Source organism: Poecile atricapillus, chromosome 19 (genome assembly GCF_030490865.1).
Source record: "Poecile atricapillus isolate bPoeAtr1 chromosome 19, bPoeAtr1.hap1, whole genome shotgun sequence".
NCBI classification, from domain to species: Eukaryota; Metazoa; Chordata; class Aves; order Passeriformes; family Paridae; genus Poecile; species Poecile atricapillus.
Window position 1 is genome coordinate 757,274 of NC_081267.1, and position 17,313 is coordinate 774,586.

The 17,313-nt window shown below is 38.5% G+C and overlaps 1 protein-coding gene across 2 annotated transcripts in view; it reads left to right on the forward strand.

Moving 5' to 3' along the window:
• RNF31 (ring finger protein 31) overlaps positions 1-15,962 on the forward strand; it is a 44,335-nt gene extending 28,373 nt beyond the window's left edge. Inside the window, exons 13-21 of one of the 2 annotated variants that reach the window (XM_058853186.1) lie at positions 329-502; positions 1,488-1,586; positions 2,302-2,391; positions 5,220-5,328; positions 7,015-7,133; positions 9,317-9,430; positions 10,706-10,763; positions 13,294-13,390; positions 15,669-15,962. In XM_058853186.1, the coding sequence (XP_058709169.1) occupies positions 329-502; positions 1,488-1,586; positions 2,302-2,391; positions 5,220-5,328; positions 7,015-7,133; positions 9,317-9,430; positions 10,706-10,763; positions 13,294-13,390; positions 15,669-15,906 (1,098 nt within the window). In that variant the 3' untranslated portion in view covers positions 15,907-15,962. The remainder of the gene's footprint in view (positions 1-328; positions 503-1,487; positions 1,587-2,301; positions 2,392-5,219; positions 5,329-7,014; positions 7,134-9,316; positions 9,431-10,705; positions 10,764-13,293; positions 13,391-15,668) is intronic. The other variant, XM_058853187.1, reaches the window with a different exon arrangement.
• Positions 15,963-17,313: the final 1,351 nt, after the last annotated feature.

Consider the following 17,313-nt stretch of genomic DNA (forward strand, 5'->3'; position numbering starts at 1 on the left):
GGGACCACTGAAAATGGGAAAAAATGAGGAAAAATCACAAAAATTGGGAAAAAATGCAAAAAAAACGGGAAAAAAACGGGAAAAAAAGCCCATACTGGTTCATACTGGTTTATACTGGTTTATACTGGTTTATACTGGTTTATACTGGGATTTCTTCTCTGAATTCTGCCAGGAAACCAAACTGGGACCAGAAAAAAAGGGGAAAAATCACTAAAAAATGGGAAAAAATGGGAAAAAAATGTAAAAAAAACGGGAAAAAAACGGGAAAAAAAGCCTATACTGGTTTATACTGGTCTATACTGGTTTACACTGGTTTGTACTGGTGCAGATGCAGTGGCTGCCCGGCTGCTCGTGCCCGCTGTGCCCCGAGTGTTTCCGGCTCCATTTCACGGTGGGGCTGCGCGAGAGGGGCGTGGGGGCCCTGGGCTGCCCCAGCTGCGGCCGCCCCGACCTCAGGGACGAGGCCCAGCGCCTCTGCTACTGGTCCACGCTGGAGCCCGCGGTACTGGTTTATACTGGTTTATACTGGGAGGGACTGGGAGGGAATGGGAGGAAAAAACCCGGAAAAAATCGGTGGAAAAATGGGTAAAAAATGGCGGAATTAAGGGTTAAAAATGGCGGAAATGGGGGTTTGGGGTTACTGGTTTGTACTGGTTTATACTGGTTTATACTGGTTTGTACTGGTTTGTACTGGGAGGGACTGGGAAGGGAAAACCTGGAAAAAATTGGTGAAAAAACGGTGAAAAAATGGGTTAAAGATGGTAAAAAAAAGGTTAAAAATGGGGAAGAAAGGGTTAAAAATGGCGGGAAATGGGGGTTTGGGGTTACTGGTTTGTACTGGTTTGTACTGGGAGGGACTGGGAGGGACTGGGAGGAAAAAACCGGGAAAAAATCGGTGGAAAAGTGGGTTAAAAATGGCGGAATTAAGGGTTAAAAATGGCGGGAAATGGGGGGTGGGGTTACTGGTTTATACTGGTTTATACTGGTTTATACTGGTTTATACTGGGAGGGACTGGGAGGAAAAAACCCGGAAAAAATTGGTGAAAAAACGGCAAAAAAAGGGTTAAAAATGGGGAAAAAAGGGTTAAAAACGGCGGAAATGGGGGTTACTGGTTTATACTGGTTTATACTGGGAGGGAACTGGGAGGGGGACTGGGAGTTACTGGTTTATACTGGGAGAGGGTTTGGGGTGAAAAAACGGGGAAAAAAGGGTCAAAAACGGGGGAAAAAATGCTTTATTCTGGTTTATACTGGTTTATACTGGTTTATACTGGTTTATACTGGTTTATACTGGTTTATACTGGGAGGGACTGGGAGGGACTGGGAGGGATCGGAGGGCGAAAAAACGGGGCAAAAAGGGTTAAAAACGGGCGAGAAACGGGTAAAAACGCTTTATACTGGTTTATACTGGTTTGTACTGGTTTGTACTGGTTTATACTGGTTTATACTGGTTTATACTGGTTTATACTGGTTTATACTGGGAGCAGCTGCGGCGCTGCCTGGACCCCAACACCTTCGGCCTGGTGACCCGGAAGTTGGCGGAGCTGGAGCTGCTGAGGGACCCCCAGTTCCTGTGGTGCCCCCATGTACTGGTTTATACTGGTTTATACTGGTTTATACTGGTTTATACTGGTTTATACTGGTTTCATACTGGTTTGGGGTCCGGGGTTACTGGTTTGGACTGGGATGGGGTTGGGAAGGGGTTTGGGGTTACTGGGATGAACTGGGATGGACTGGGATGAACTGGGAGGGGGATTTTAGCCTTACTGGTTTATACTGGTTTATACTGGTTTGGGCTTTTTCCTTACTGGTTTCATACTGGGAGTTACTGGTTTGAACTGGGATGGGAATTTGGGGTTACTGGGATGAACTGGGATGAACTGGGATGAACTGGGAGGGAGATTTTCACCTTACTGGTTTATACTGGTTTATACTGGTTTGGGCTTTCTCCTTACTGGTTTCATACTGGGGGTTACTGGTCTGAACTGGTTTGAACTGGGATGGGGTTTAGGGGTTACTGGGATGAACTGGGATGAACTGGGAGGGAGATTTCACCTTACTGGTTTATACTGGTTTATACTGGTTTATACTGGTTTCATACTGGGAGTTACTGGTCTGAACTGGTTTGTACTGGGATGGGGTTTAGGGGTTACTGGGATGAACTGGGATGAACTGGGAGGGCATTTTCCCCATACTGGTTTATACTGGTTCGAACCCGGCCCTCCCCCAGCCCCTCCCAGTCCAAACCAGTACAAACCAGTACAAACCAGTATAAACCAGTAACTCCCAGTTTGCCCCCAGTGCTCCTTCGGGTTCATCTTCGAGGCCGAGCGGGGCCCGGCCCGGTGTCCCCAGTGCCAGCAGAGCTGCTGCCCCCGCTGCCAGCTGCCGGTACTGGTTTATACTGGTTTATACTGGTTTATACTGGTTTATACTGGTTTGGACTGGTTTATACTGGCTTGGACTGGTTTATACTGGTTTGAACTGGTTTTGAACTGGTTTTGGACTGGGAGGAATCTGGGAGGGACTGGGAAGGGACTGGGGATACTGGTTTATACTGGTTTGAACTGGTTTATACTGGCTTGAACTGGTTTATACTGGTTTGAATGGGTTTAGACTGGTTTATACTGGTTTGAACTGGTTCGAACTGGTTTATACTGGCTTATACTGGTTTGAACTGGTTTGAACTGGTTTATACTGGTTTATATTGGTTTGAACTGGTCCATACTGGTTTATACTGGTCCATACTGGTTTATACTGGTTTATACTGGTTTGGGAGGGTTTTTCTTACTGGTTTTTACTGGTTTGGACTGGGAGGGGATTTGGGGAATTTTGGGAATTTTTTGGGGGGAATTTTGGGGGTTTTGGGTTCAAATTTTTCGGGATTTTTTGGGGAATTTTGGGTTGAATTTTTTGGGAATTTTTTTGGGTTCTTTTCATGGAATTTTGGGAAAATTTTTCGGGATTTTCTTGGGAATTTTGGGGAGAAATTTTTGGGAATTTTTTTGGAATTTTTGGGGGATTTTTGGGGCAAATTTTGGGAATTTTGGGACAATTTTTTGGGGATTTTTTGGGAGAATTTTTTGGGGGATTTTTGGGACAAATTTTGAGGATTTTGGGACAATTTTTGGGGATTTTTTGGGTTTTTTTGGGGGGATTTTTTGGAAATTTTTGGGAGAAATTTTGGGGATTTTTGGGAATTTTTTTGGTGTTTTTGGGGCCATTTTTGGGATCAATTTTTTTGGGGGATTTTTTGCTGATTTTTGGTTGAGTTTTTGGGGAGAAAACCTGAGATATTGGGAAAAAAAGGGGATCTGGGTTAAAAAAATGGGGATTTTTGGGGAAAAAAGGGAATTTTGGGGAAAAAAAACGGGGATTTTGGAAAAAATGGGGATTTTTGTAAAAACGGGGGTTTTGGGGAGAAAATGGGAATTTGTGTAAAAAAATGGGAATTTTTGGTAAAAAAATGAGGATTTTTGGTAAAAAAAGGGGATTTTTGGTTAAAAAATGGGAATTTTCGGGGATAAAATGGGAATTTTTGGTAAAAAATGGGGATTTTTGGAGAAAAAATGGTTATTTTGGAGAAAAAATGGGAATTTTTGGGAAAAAATGGGGAATTTAGTGAAAAATGGGTATTTTTGGTAAAAAATGGGGATTTGGGGGTATTTTTTTGGGGATATTTTGGGATTTTTGGGGACAATTTTTGGGATTTTTTGGGGAGTTTTTTGGGGAATTTTTGGGGATTTTTTGGGAATTTTTGGGTCGAATTTTTTCGGGATTTTTTTTGAATTTCTGGATTTTTTTGGGGAATAATTTTGGGTTGATTTTAGCCAATTTTGGGTCCATTTTTAACCCTTTGTTCCCCACAGTGGGAGCCCCAGCACGGCTCCATGTCCTGCTCCGAGTTCCGGGATTGGAGTTTAATTTTGGGAAAAAAATTGGGATTTTTGGGGAAAAAATGGGGATTTTTGGTAAAAATTGGGAATTTTGGGGAAAAAAATTGGGATTTTTCGTAAAAAATGGGGATTTTGGGAAAAAATGGGGTTTTTTGGTAAAAAAATTGGATTTTTGGTAAAAAAATGGGGATTTTGGGGGAAAAATGGGGATTTTTGGTAAAAAAAAGGGATTTTTGGTTAAAAAAATGGGATTTTTGGGAAAAAATGGGGATTTTTTGGTAAAAAAATGTGGAATTCTGTAAAAAATTGGAATTTGGGGGGAAAAAATGGAATTTTGGGAAAAAATGGGGATTTTTGGGAAAAAATGGGGATTTTTGAGGAAAGAATGGGGAATTTTGGTAAAAAATGGGAATTTTTAGTAAAAAATGGGGATTTTAGATAAAAAATGGGGATTTGGGGGGATTTTTTTGGGGATATTTTGGGATTTTTTGGGGACAATTTTTGGGATTTTTTGGGGATTTTTTTGGGGACAATTTTTGGGATTTTTTGGGGATTTTTTTGGGGAATTTTTGGGGATTTTTGGGAATTTTGGGGTCGATTTTTTTGGGGTTTTTTTTGTAATTCCTGCATTAATTTTTGGGGATAATTTGGCTGATTTTGGGTCATTTTTAACCCTTTCTTTGCCACAGTGGGAGCCCCAGCACAGCTCCATGTCCTGCTCCGAGTGCCGGGACTGGAGTTCATTTTTGGGGAAAAAAATGGGGATTTTGGGAAAAAATGGGGATTTTTGGTAAAAAAATGGGGATTTTGGGGAAAAAATGGGATTTTTGGGGAAAAATGGAGATTTTTGGTAAGAAAATGGGATTTTTGGGGAAAAAAATAGGATTTTTGATAAAAAATGGGAATTTTTAGTAAAAAATGGGGATTTTTGGTAAAAATATGGGAACTTTTGGTAAAAAACGAGATTTTTAGGGAAAATATGGGAATTTTAGGAAAAAATGGGGATTTTTGGGGAAAAATGGGGATTTTTTGGGAAAAAAAATGGGAATTTTGGTAAAAAATGGGGATTTTTGGGAAAAAATGTGGATTTTTGGGGAAAAAAATGTGGATTTGGGGGGATTTTTTTGGGGATATTTTGGGATTTTTTGGGGATAATTTTTGGGATTTTTTTTGGTTTTTTTTGGGGAATTTTTGGGATTTTTTGGGGAATTTTTTGGGGATTTTTGGGTCGAATTTTTTTTGGATTTTTTTGTAATTTCGGGATGAATTTTTGGGGATAATTTGGCCGATTTTGGGTCATTTTTAACCCTTTATTCCCCACAGTGGGAGCCCCAGCACGGCTCCATGTCCTGCTCCGAGTTCCGGGATTGGATCCGATCCCGGGAGCCGACCCCGACCGGGCTGGGGGCGTTCCTGGGGGACACCGGCATCGGTGAGAGAAAAACGGGGTGAAAAACGGGGATTTTGGGAAAAAATAATGAAAGAGTAAAAAAAATGGAATTTGGGAAAAAAAACCCGATGATTTTTGGTGAAAAAATGGGGATTTTAGAGCAAAAAATGTGAATTTTAATGAGAAAAATCAGATTTTTTTTCGGAAAAAAATTATTTTGGGTGGAAAAAATAGGATATTGGGAAAAAATATTAAAAAAGGGAAAAAAATGGGGTTTGGGGAAAAAAAAATGGGGATTTTTGGTGAAAAAATGGGGATTTTAGAGTAAAAAATGGGAATTTTTGGGGGAAAATTGGGATTTTTTTTGGAAAAAATTGGGATTTTTTGGGTGGAAAAAATGGGATTTTGGGAAAATTTGGGATTTGGGATAAAAATGGGGATTTTTAGTGAAAAAATGGGGATTTTTTTGGGAAAAAATTGGGATTTTGGGTGGATTTTGTGGTTTTTGGGTAATTTTGGGTCTTTTTTCCATTTCTGGGCTGATTTTGGGTCAATTTTGGTAAATTTTGGGTGATTTTGGGTCCATTTTGGGTAATTTTGGGTCAATTTTTCCATTTCTGGGCTGATTTTGGGTCAATTTTGGTGCTTTTTGGGTCATTTTGGTTCAATTTTGGTGAATTTTGGGTCAATTTTTCCATTCCTGGGCTGATTTTGGGTCGATTTTGTTGAGTTTTGGGTCATTTTTTGTGGTTTTTGGGTAATTCTGGGTGGATTTTTACGTTTTTTGGGTCGTTTTTTCCATTCCTGAGCTCATTTTGGGTCAATTTTGGTATTTTTTGGGTGATTTTGGGTCAATTTTTCCATTTCTGGGCTGATTTTGAGTCAATTTTGGTGTTTTTTGGGTAATTTTGGGTTGATTTTGGTGGATTTTGGGTCCATTTTGGGTAATTTTGGGTATTTCTTTCCATTTCTGGGCTGATTTTGGTAAATTTTGGTGGATTTTGGTAAATTTTGGGTCATTTTGGGTCGATGTTGGGTAATTTTGGGTCAATTTTTCCATTCCTGGGCTGATTTTGAGTCAATTTTGGTCAATTTTGGGTGATTTTGGGTCAATTTTGGGTGATTTTGGGTCGATGTTGGCTAATTTTGGGTCAGTTTTTCCATTTCTGGGCTAATTTTGGGTCAATTTTGTTGAGTTTTGGGTGGATTTTGTGGTTTTTGGGTAATTCTGGGTGGATTTTTACATTTTTTGGGTCGATTTTCCCATTTCTGGGCTGATTTTGGGTCAATTTTGGTGTTTTTTGGGTAATTTTGGGTCAATTTTGGTGGATTTTGGTAAATTTTGGGTGATTTTGGGTCCATTTTGGGTAATTTTGGGTCAATTTTTCCATTTCTGGGCTGATTTTGGGTCAATTTTGGTAAATTTTGGGTGATTTTGGGACCATTTTGGGTAATTTTGAGTCAATTTCTCCATTCCTGGGCTGATTTTGGGTCAATTTTGGTAAATTTTGGGTGATTTTGGGTCAATTTTGGGTGATTTTGGGTCAATTTTGGCTAATTTTGGGTCAATTTTTCCATTTCTGGGCTAATTTTGGGTCAATTTTGTTGAGTTTTGGGTGGATTTTGTGTGTTTTGGGTAATTTTGGGTGGATTTTTACACTTTTTGGGTCGTTTTTTCCATTTCTGAGCTCATTTTGGGTCAATTTTGGTGTTTTTTGGGTGTCTCAGAGTGCCCCCGCTGCAGGCAGCGCTTCGCCCTGGCCCGGGGGGGTTGTTTGCATTTCCAGTGCTCCCAGTGCCACCACCAGTTCTGCTCCGGCTGCGGGGCCCAGTTCCACCGGCCCGGGGTGAGTCGGGCACTGGTTTGTACTGGTTTGTACTGGGAGGGGGGAAAATGGGGGAAAAACAGGGAAAAATGGGAAAAAAGGGTTAAAAAATGGGGAAGAAAGGGTTAAAAATGGGGAAGAAAGGGTTAAAAATGGGGAAGAAAGGGTTAAAAATGGCGGAATTGGGGGCTGGTTTGTACTGGTTTGTACTGGTTTATACTGGGAGGGACTGGGAGGGGGAAAAATGGGGAAAAAACGGTGGAAAAATGGGGAAGAAAAGGTTAAAAATGGGGAGAAAAAGGGTTAAAAATGGCGGAATTGGGGGCTGGGGTTACTGGTTTATACTGGTTTGTACTGGGAGGGACTGGGAGGGGGAAAATTGGGGAAAAACGGTGAAAAAATGGTGAAAAAAGGGTTAAAAATGATTAAAAAATGGGTTAAAAATGGGGAGGAAAGGGTTAAAAATGGCGGAATTGGGGGTTTGGGGTTACTGGTTTGTACTGGTTTATACTGGTTTGTACTGGTTTATACTGGGAGGGGAAAAATGGCTCAATTTTGGACTCAGTTTTGGGTGAATTTGAGCCAATTTTGGGTCATTTTTGGTTCAGTTTTTTTTGGTGTTTTTGGCTCCTTTTTGGGCCAAATTTTGGGTGAATTTGGGCCAATTTGGGTCAATTTTATCTCAATTTAATCTCAATTTTGGCTCCATTTTGTGCCAAATTTTGGGTCATTTTACCTCAATTTTATCTCAATTTTCTGCCAAGTTTTGGGTGAATTTATCCCAATTTTGGCTCAATTTTATCCCAATTTTTGGTCAATTTTGGGCTGAATTTTGAGTGAATTTGGGCCAATTTTGTCTCAATTTTACCTCAATTTTATCTCAATTTTATCTCAATTTTGCTCAATTTTGGGCTGAATTTTGGGTCATTTTATTTCAATTTTTTTGCCGAATTTTGGCTCAATTTCTCCCAACTTTATCTCCATTTTATCTCAATTTTGTGTCAATTTTCTGCCAAGTTTTGGGTGAATTTTGGCCCAAATTTGGCTCAATTTTATCTCAATTTTAACCCAATTTTATCTCAATTTTGGCTCAATTTTGGGTGAATTTGGGTCAATTTTATCTCAATTTTGGTTCAATTTTATCTGAATTTTATCAGAATTTTATCTCAATTTTATTTCAATTTTGGGTCAAATTTTGGGTGAATTTGGGTCAATTTTATCTCAATTTTATCTCAATTTTATTTCAATTTTGTGCTGAATTTTGGGTGACTTTAGGCCAATTTTGGCTCAATTTTATCTCAATTTTATTTCAATTTTGGGCCAAATTTTGGGTGAATTTCTCTCAATTTTGGCTCAATTTTATCCCAATTTTACCTCAATTTTACCTCAATTTTATCTCAATTTTATCTCAATTTTTGGTCAATTTTGGGCTGAATTTTGGCTCAATTTTATCTCCATTTTATCTCAATTTTTTCTCAATTTTGGACCAATTTTGTGCCGAATTTTGGGTGAATTTCTCCCAATTTTGGCTCAATTTTATCCCAATTGTGGCTCAATTTTATCTCAATTTTGGGTCAAATTTGGGCCAATTTTGTGCCAAATTTTGGGTCATTTTATCTCAATTTTTTTTCAATTTTGGGCCAAATTTTGGGTGAATTCAGCTCAATTTTATCCCAATTTTTTCTCAATTTTATCTCCATTTTTTCTCAATTTTCTGTCAATTTTGGGCCGAATTTTGGGTCAATTTCTCCCAATTTTGGTTCAATTTTATCTCAATTTTGGCTCAATTTTATCTCAATTTTGGGTCAATTTTGTGCCAAATTTTGGGTCATTTTATCTCAATTTTATCTCAATTTTCTGCCAAATTTTGGGTGAATTTGGGGCAATTTTGGGTCAATTTTATCCCAATTTTCGTTGAATTTGGGCCAATTTTGTCTCAATTTTGGGCCAATTTTGTGCCAAATTTTGGGTGAATTTCTCCCAATTTTGGTTCAATTTTATCTCAATTTTATCTCAATTTTATCTCAATTTTGGGCCAAATTTGGCCCAATTTTATCTCAATTTTGGGTCAATTTTGGGCTGAATTTTGGCTCAATTTTATTTCAATTTTTTGCCGAATTTTGGGTGAATTTCTCCCAATTTCGGTTCAATTTTTTCCCATTTTTTTTTCCCATTTTCCCCCATTTTTTCCCCATTTTCCCCAGACCTGCCCCTCCCCCCAGTGCCCTTTGGGGGGGTCCCTGCACGGGCACCACCCCCGCGATTGCCTCTTCTACCTGCGGGACTGGGCCCCGCCCCGCCTGCAGGAGCTGCTCAGGGTGAGTCCCCTACTGGTTTGTACTGGTTTGTACTGGTTTATACTGGGAGGCAAAAAAACGGGGGAAAAACGGCGAAAAAACGGTGAAAAACGGTGAAAAAATGGTAAAGAAAGGGTTAAAAATGGGGAAGAAAGGGTTAAAAATGGTGGAAATGGGGGTTTGGGGTTACTGGTTTATACTGGTTTATACTGGTTTATACTGGGAGGGACTGGGAGAGGAAAAATGGGGGAAAAAATGGCGAAGAAAGGGTTAAAAATGGGAAAAAAGGGTTAAAAATGGCAGAAATGGGGGTTTGGGGTTACTGGTTTGAACTGGTTTATACTGGTTTATACTGGTTTATACTGGTTTATACTGGTTTGTACTGGGAGGCGAAAAAACGGTGAAAAAACGGTGAAAAAATGGTGAAAAATGGTGAAAAAATGGGGAAGAAAGGGTTAAAAATGGCGGAATTGGGGGTTTGGGGTTACTGGTTTGTACTGGTTTGTACTGGGAGGAAAAAATCCGGGGAAAAAAACGTGAAAAAATGGGGAAAATCGGTGAAAAAACGGTGAAAAAATGGCAAAGAAAGGGTTAAAAATGGCGGAAATGGGGGTTTGGGGTTACTGGTTTATACTGGTTTATACTGGTTTGTACTGGTTTGTACCGGGAGGCGAAAAAACGGGGGAAAAAACGGTGAAAAAACGGTGAAAAAATGGTGAAAAACGGTGAAAAAATGGGGAAGAAAGGGTTAAAAATGGCGGAATTGGGGGTTTGGGGTTACTGGTTTGTACTGGTTTGTACTGGGAGGCGAAAAAATGGGAAAAAACGGCAAAAATCGGTGAAAAAATGGTGAAAAATGGGTTAAAAATGGGGAAGAAAGGGTTAAAAATGGCGGAAATGGGGGTTTGGGGGTTACTGGTTTATACTGGTTTATACTGGGAGGGACTGGAAAGTGAAAAATGGGGGAAAAAATGGGAAAAATTGGAGAAAAAATGGTAAAGAAAGGGTTAAAAATGGGGAAGAAAGGGTTAAAAATGGCGGAAATGGGGGTTGGGGTTACTGGTTTGTACTGGTTTGTACTGGGAGGGACTGGGAGGCGAAAAAATGGGGAAAAATGGGAAAAAATGGTGAAAATACAGGGAAAAATGGTTTATACTGGTTTGTACTGGTCTATACTGGTTTGGACTGGTTTGGACTGGTTTATACTGGTCCATACTGGTTTGGAGCGGTTTATACTGGTTTATACTGGTCCATACTGGTTTGAACTGGTCTGTTCCGGTTTCTCTCCCGCCCCAGGCTGGGAACGTCGAGTTCGAGACGGAGCCGCCCCCTGAGGCCCCACCCAACCCCACTGGTTTGTACTGGTTTATACTGGTTTGAACTGGTTTTTACTGGTTTGGACTGGGACAGCCCCAAAATTCCCATTTTCCCCCCAAATTCCCCCAAAATTGCCAATTTTTCCCCAAAATTCCCCATTTTCTCCCCAAAATTCCCAATTTCCTTTCAAATTCCCCCAAAATTCCCAAATTTCCCCTTCAAAATTCCAATTTTTCTCCCAAAATTCCAAATTTTTCTCCCAAAATTCCCATTTTTTCCCCAAATTCCCAATTTTCCCCCAAAAACCTCTCAAAATTCCCAATTTTTCCCCAAAATCCCCCATTTTCTTTCCCAAAATTCCCAAATTTTCCCTCAAAATCCACCCAAAATTTCCTACGAAATTTCCAAATTTCTTCTTTAAAATTCCCAAATTTTCCCCCCAAAAATCTAAATTTTCCCTCAAAATTCCCAATTTTCCCCTTAAAATTCCCCAAATCCTCTGAAATTCCCAATTTTCTCCCAAAATTCTCCAATTTCTCCCAAAATTCCCAAATTTCTCCCAAAATTCCCAATTTTCCCCCCAAAACCCCCAAATTTTCCCTCAAAATTCCCGATTTTTCCCCAAATTTTCCCCAAAATTCCCAAATTTTCCCCTCAAAATTCCCCATTTTCCTTCAAATTCCCCCAAAATTCCCAAAATCCCTCCAAAATTCCCAATTTTCCCTTTTAAAATTCCCATTTTTTCCCCAAAATCCCCAATTTTCCCCCCAAAATTCTCAAATTTCTCCCAAAATTTCCCAAATTTCCCCTTTAAAATTCCCATTTTTTCCCAAAATTCCCAAATTTTCCCCCAAAATTCCCAATTTTTCCCCAAATCTTCCCCAAAACTCCCAAATTTCTCCCAAAAATTCCCAAATTTCCTCAAAAATCCTCGAATTTCCCCTTCAAAATTCCCAAATTTTCCCCTAAAATTCCCATTTTTTCCCAAAATCCCCAATTTTCCCCCCAAATCCCCAATTTTTCCCCCAAAATTCCCAAATTTTCCCCCAAAATTCCCAAATTTCCTTCAAATTCCCCCAAAATTCCCAAATTTCTCCCCAAAATTCCCAAATTTCCTCAAAAATCCTCAATTTTCCCTTTCAAAATTCCCAAATTTTCCCCCAAAATTCCCATTTTTCCTCCTTAAAATTCCCCAAATCCCCCAAAATTCCCAAATTTCTTCCAAAATTCCACCAAAATTCTCAAATTTCTCCCAAAATTCCCAAATTTCTCTATTAAAATTCCCATTTTTTCCCAAAATTCCCAAATTTTCCCCCAAAATTCCCAATTTTTCCCCAAATCTTCCCCAAAACTCCCAAATTTCTCCCAAAAATTCCCAAATTTCCTCAAAAATCCTCGAATTTCCCCTTCAAAATTCCCAAATTTTCCCCTAAAATTCCCATTTTTTCCCAAAATCCCCAATTTTCCCCCCAAATCCCCAATTTTTCCCCCAAAATTCCCAAATTTTCCCCCAAAATTCCCAAATTTCCTTCAAATTCCCCCAAAATTCCCAAATTTCTCCCCAAAATTCCCAAATTTCCTCAAAAATCCTCAATTTTCCCTTTCAAAATTCCCAAATTTTCCCCCAAAATTCCCATTTTTCCTCCTTAAAATTCCCCAAATCCCCCAAAATTCCCAAATTTCTTCCAAAATTCCACCAAAATTCTCAAATTTCTCCCAAAATTCCCAAATTTCTCTATTAAAATTCCCATTTTTTCCCAAAATTCCCAAATTTTCCCCCAAAATTCCCAATTTTTCCCCCAAAATTCCCAATTTTCCCCTCTAAAATTCCAATTTTTCCCCCAAAATTCTCAAATTTCCCCCAAAATTCTCAAATTTCTCCCAAAATTTCCCAAATTTCCCCTTTAAAATTCCCATTTTCCCCCAAAATTCCCAATTTTCCCTTCAAAATTCCCAAATTTTCCCCAAAATTCCCAATTTTTTCCCCAAAATTCTCAAATTTCTTGCAAAATTCCCAAATTTCCCCTTTAAAATTCCAGTTTTTCCCCAAAATTCCCAAATTTCCCCTTTAAAACTCCAATTTTTCCCCCAAAATTCCCAATTTTTCCCCAAAATTCCTAAATTTTCCACCAAAATTCCCAAATTCCCTTCAAATTCCCCCAAAATTTCCCAAATTTCCCCTTTAAAATTCCCATTTTTTCCCAAAATTCTCAAATTTCCTTTTTAAAATTCCCATTTTTTCCCCCAAAATTCCCAAATTTCCTTCAAATTCCCCCAAAATTCTCAAATTTCCCCTTTAAAATTCCCAATTTTCCCCCAAAATCCCCAATTTTTCTCCCAAAATTCCCAAATTTCCCTTTTAAAATTCCCATTTTTTCCCAAAATTCCCAAATTTTCCCCCAAAATCCCCAATTTTTCCCCAAAGTTCCCAAATTTCCCCTTTAAAATTCCCGTTTTTTCCCCAAAACCCCTCATTTTCCCCCCAAACTCACCCCCCAAATTCCCGTTTTTTCCCCAAAATTCCCGTTTTTTCCCCCGGAATTCCGGGATTTTTCCCTCTTTTCCAGGCCGGTGTCCGGTTCCGGAGCAGAAGGCGCTGGGGGCGACGTTCCGGGACGAGCCCTGCGGGAAGGAGACGGAGCCGGGACACGCCGGGCTCTGCCGGTGCGTTCCCGGGGAATTCCGGGAATTCTGGGGGGAATTTGGGAATGCTGGGGGAATTTGGGAATTTTTGGGGATTTTTTTGGATTTTTTTGGGATTTTTTTGGATTTTTTGGGATTTTTTTTGGAATTTTTTAGGATTTTTTGGGGGAATTTTTGGGAATTTTTTGGGGATTTTTGGAGATTTTTTGGGATTTTTTTTGAATTTTTTGGGGATTTTTTTGGATTTTTTCGGATTTCTTTGGGGATTTTTGGAGATTTTTTGGGGATTTTTTTTTTAATTTTTTGGGATTTTTTGGGGAAATTTTTGGGATTTTTTGGCATTTTTTTGGATTTTTTTGGGATTTTTTGTGGATTTTTTTGGGATTTTTTTTTTATTTTTTGGGATTTTTTTGGGATTTTTTTTGGATTTTTTGGGATTTTTTTGGGGACTTTTTTGGGATTTTTTTTGGAATTTTTTGGGATTTTTTGGGGAATTTTTTGGGATTTTTTTTGTGATTTTTTGGGATTTTTGGAAATTTTTTGGGATTTTTTTGAATATTTTTTGGAATTTTTTGTGATTTTTTGGGAATTTTTTTGGAATTTTTCGGGATTTTTTGGGGGATTTTTTTGGATTTTTTGGGATTTTTTTTTAATTTTTGGGGATTTTTTTTTTAATTTTTGGGGATTTTTTTGGGATTTTTTTTGGATTTTTTGAGTTTTTTTTGGAATTTTTTGGGATTTTTTGGGGAATTTTTTGGGGATTTTTTTGGAATATTTTGGGATTTTTGGGGGGATTTTTTGGGAATTTTTTTGGGATTTTTTGGGATTTTTTTTTTAATTTTTTGGGATTTTTTTGGGATTTTTTAAGGACTTTTTTGGGGTTTTTTTTTGGAATTTTTTGGGATTTTTTTGGAATTTTTTGGGATTTTTTGGGGAATTTTTTGGGATTTTTTGGGATTTTTTGGGATTTTTTTGGGAAATTTTTGGGATTTTTTTGGGGGATTTTTTGGAAATTTTTGGGGATTTTGGGGAGAATTTTTGTGGAAATTTTTGGGACATTTTTGGGAAATTTTTGGGTATTTTTGGGGAATTATTTGGGGTATTTTTGGGGAATTTTTGGTGAATTTTTTGGGGAATTTTTAGGAATTTTTGGGGAATTTTTGGGGAATTTTTAGAGGAAATTTTGGAAATTTTGGGGTAATTTTTGGAGGATTTTTTTTAGGATTTTTTGGGGAATTTTTAGGGGATTTTTTGGAGTATTTTTTGGGAATTTTTGGGGTTTTTTTGAAAATTTTGGGGGGAATTTTTGGGGATTTTTTGGGGATTTTTTGGGGAATTTTTTGTGATTTTTTTGGGTTTTTTTTGGACTTTTGGGGGGAATATTTTGGGAATTTTTTTTGATTGTTTTAGGGATTTTTGGGGGGTTTTTTTCGGGATTTTTTGGGGAATTTCTGGGGGTTTTTGTGAATTTTTTTGTGATTTTTGGAGGAATTTTTGGGGAATTTTTTGGGGACTTTTTTAGGGATTTTTTTGGGTATTTTTGGGTTTTTTTCGAATTTTTTGGGGCATTTTTTTGGGGGAACTTTTTAGTAATTTTTTTTTAAATTATTTAGAGAATTTTAGAAAATTTTGTGAATTTTTTTATATTTATTTTGAGCTAAATTCCGGTGTTTTTGGTTAATTCCAGCTCCCATTACACCGAGTACCTCGTCACCCTCATCAACCTCCACGGCCTTGACCCCGCCCCCTTTTACCGGGAATTGGGGGAATTTTGGGGATTTTTTGGGGAAAGTTTTGGGAAAATTTGTGAAATTTTTGTAGATTTTTTCGGGAATTTATTAGGATTTTTTGGGATTTTTTTAAGATTTTTTTGGGAATTTTTTTAGGAATTTTTTGGGGATTTTTGAGGGATTTTTTTGTGATTTTTTTGTGATTTTTCAGGGAAATTTTGGGGGATTTTTTTTTTGGTTTTTTGGGACTTTTTGGGGGATTTTTTTGGGGACTTTTTTAGGAATTTTTGGGGAATTTTTGGGGAATTTTTGGGGGAATTTTTGGGGAATTATTTGGGGATTTTTGGGGAATTTTTGGTGATTTTTTGGGGGAATTTTTGGGATTCTTTGGGGGATTTTTGGGGGGATTTTTTGGTGATTTTTTGGAGTAATTTTTGGATTTTTTGGGATTTTTTTGGGGATTTTTTTGGGAATTTTTTTGGGAATTTTGGGGGAATTTTTTTTAAATATTCTAAATTTTTTTTTGTATTTATTTTGGGCTAATTTCTGGTGTTTTTGGTCAATTCCAGCTCCCACTACACCGAGTACCTCGTCACCCTCATCAACCTCCACGGCCTTGACCCCGCCCCCTTTTACCGGGGGGCGGAGCTTGAGGCGGCCGCTCTTCGTCACCTCCCGGCCGGAAGTGGGCGGAGCTTACCCGGAGAAAGCCCCGCCCACCGCGAGCTCCGCCTCCGCCGCCTATTGGCCAATCAGGCGCCGCTCAGGCCACGCCCACCCGCGCCTAAGCCACGCCCCCTATGTTAATGAGCATTGCCTTATATGGGAATAATGAGCTTATATGGGAATAATGAGCTTATATGGGAAAGGGGGGGTTTGACGGGGGGTTTTGGGGGGATTTGGGGAAATTTTGGGGAATTTGGGGGGTTTTAGATGATTTGGGGAGTTTTTGGGGATTTTGGGGATTTTTGGGGATTTTTGGAAATTTTTGGGGAATTTTTAAAGGAATTTTTGGGGAATTTTTGGGGAATTTTAGGGGAATTTTTGGGAATTTTTTGGGAATTTTTTGGGGGGAATTTTTGGGAATTTTTTGAGGAATTTTTAGGAATTTTAGGGAATTTTTGGGGGAATTTTTGAGTAATTTATTTAGAATTTTTGGGGAATTTTGGGGAATTTTTTGGGGAATTTTTGGGACACTTTGGGGAATTTTTGGGCAATTTCTGGGAATATTTTGGGGAATTTTTTTGGGAATTTTTGGGGAATTTTTGGGAATTTTTGGGGGAATTTTTGGGAATTTTTTGGGGAATTTTTTGGGGAATTTTAGGGAATTTCTGGGGCTTTTTTTTTTAATTTTTTGGGGAATTTTTTGGGATTTTTAAAGGAATTTTTTGGGGGAATTTTTGGGATTTTTTTTGGAATTTGGGGGATTTTTTGGGAATTTTTGGAAATTTTAAGGAATTTTTTGGGGAATTTTTTGGGAATTTTTGGGGATTTTTAAAGGAATTTTTGGGTCATTTTTGGGAATTTTGGGGGCAATCTTTGGGGAATTTTTAGATGTTTTGGGAAATTTTTGGGAGTTTTTGAAAATTTTTGGGAATTTTTTTGGGAATTTTTGGGATTTTTTGGGGGAATTTTTGGGGAATTTTTGGGCCTTTTTTGGGGAATTTTGGGTCTTTTTTTTTTGTTGTTAATTTTTGGGAATTTTGGGGTTATTTTTGGGTCATGTTTTGGGTCATTTTTGGGTCATTTTAGATTCAGTGCTGGGGGCGGAGCTTCCTGACAGGCCACACCCCCAGGAGGGCGTGGCCAATCAATTATGCAAATGAACTTACCATATATGGCAGAAATCACCATAAAAGGAAACGAGGGCGGGGCCAGCACAATTTATGCAAATAAAGGCTGTAAAAGAGATTAATTAACAGTGATTAATTGTCTTTTTTGGGGGGAAAATAAAGTTTATTTATGAGCCACGCCCACTTTTATGCAAATGAGGTTTGGTCACTGGGTTGAGCCACGCCCTTTATGGTAATGAAGATCAAAATATGAAATTTGGAGCTCCAAAATCCACAGAATTCACCCCAAAATCCCTGAAATTCACCCCAAAATCCACCCAGGAACCCCAAAATCCCTGAAATTCACCTCAAAAATTCCACGAATTTTTCCCCAAAATCCCCCAAATTCACCCCAAAATCCACACGAAAACCCCAAAATTCC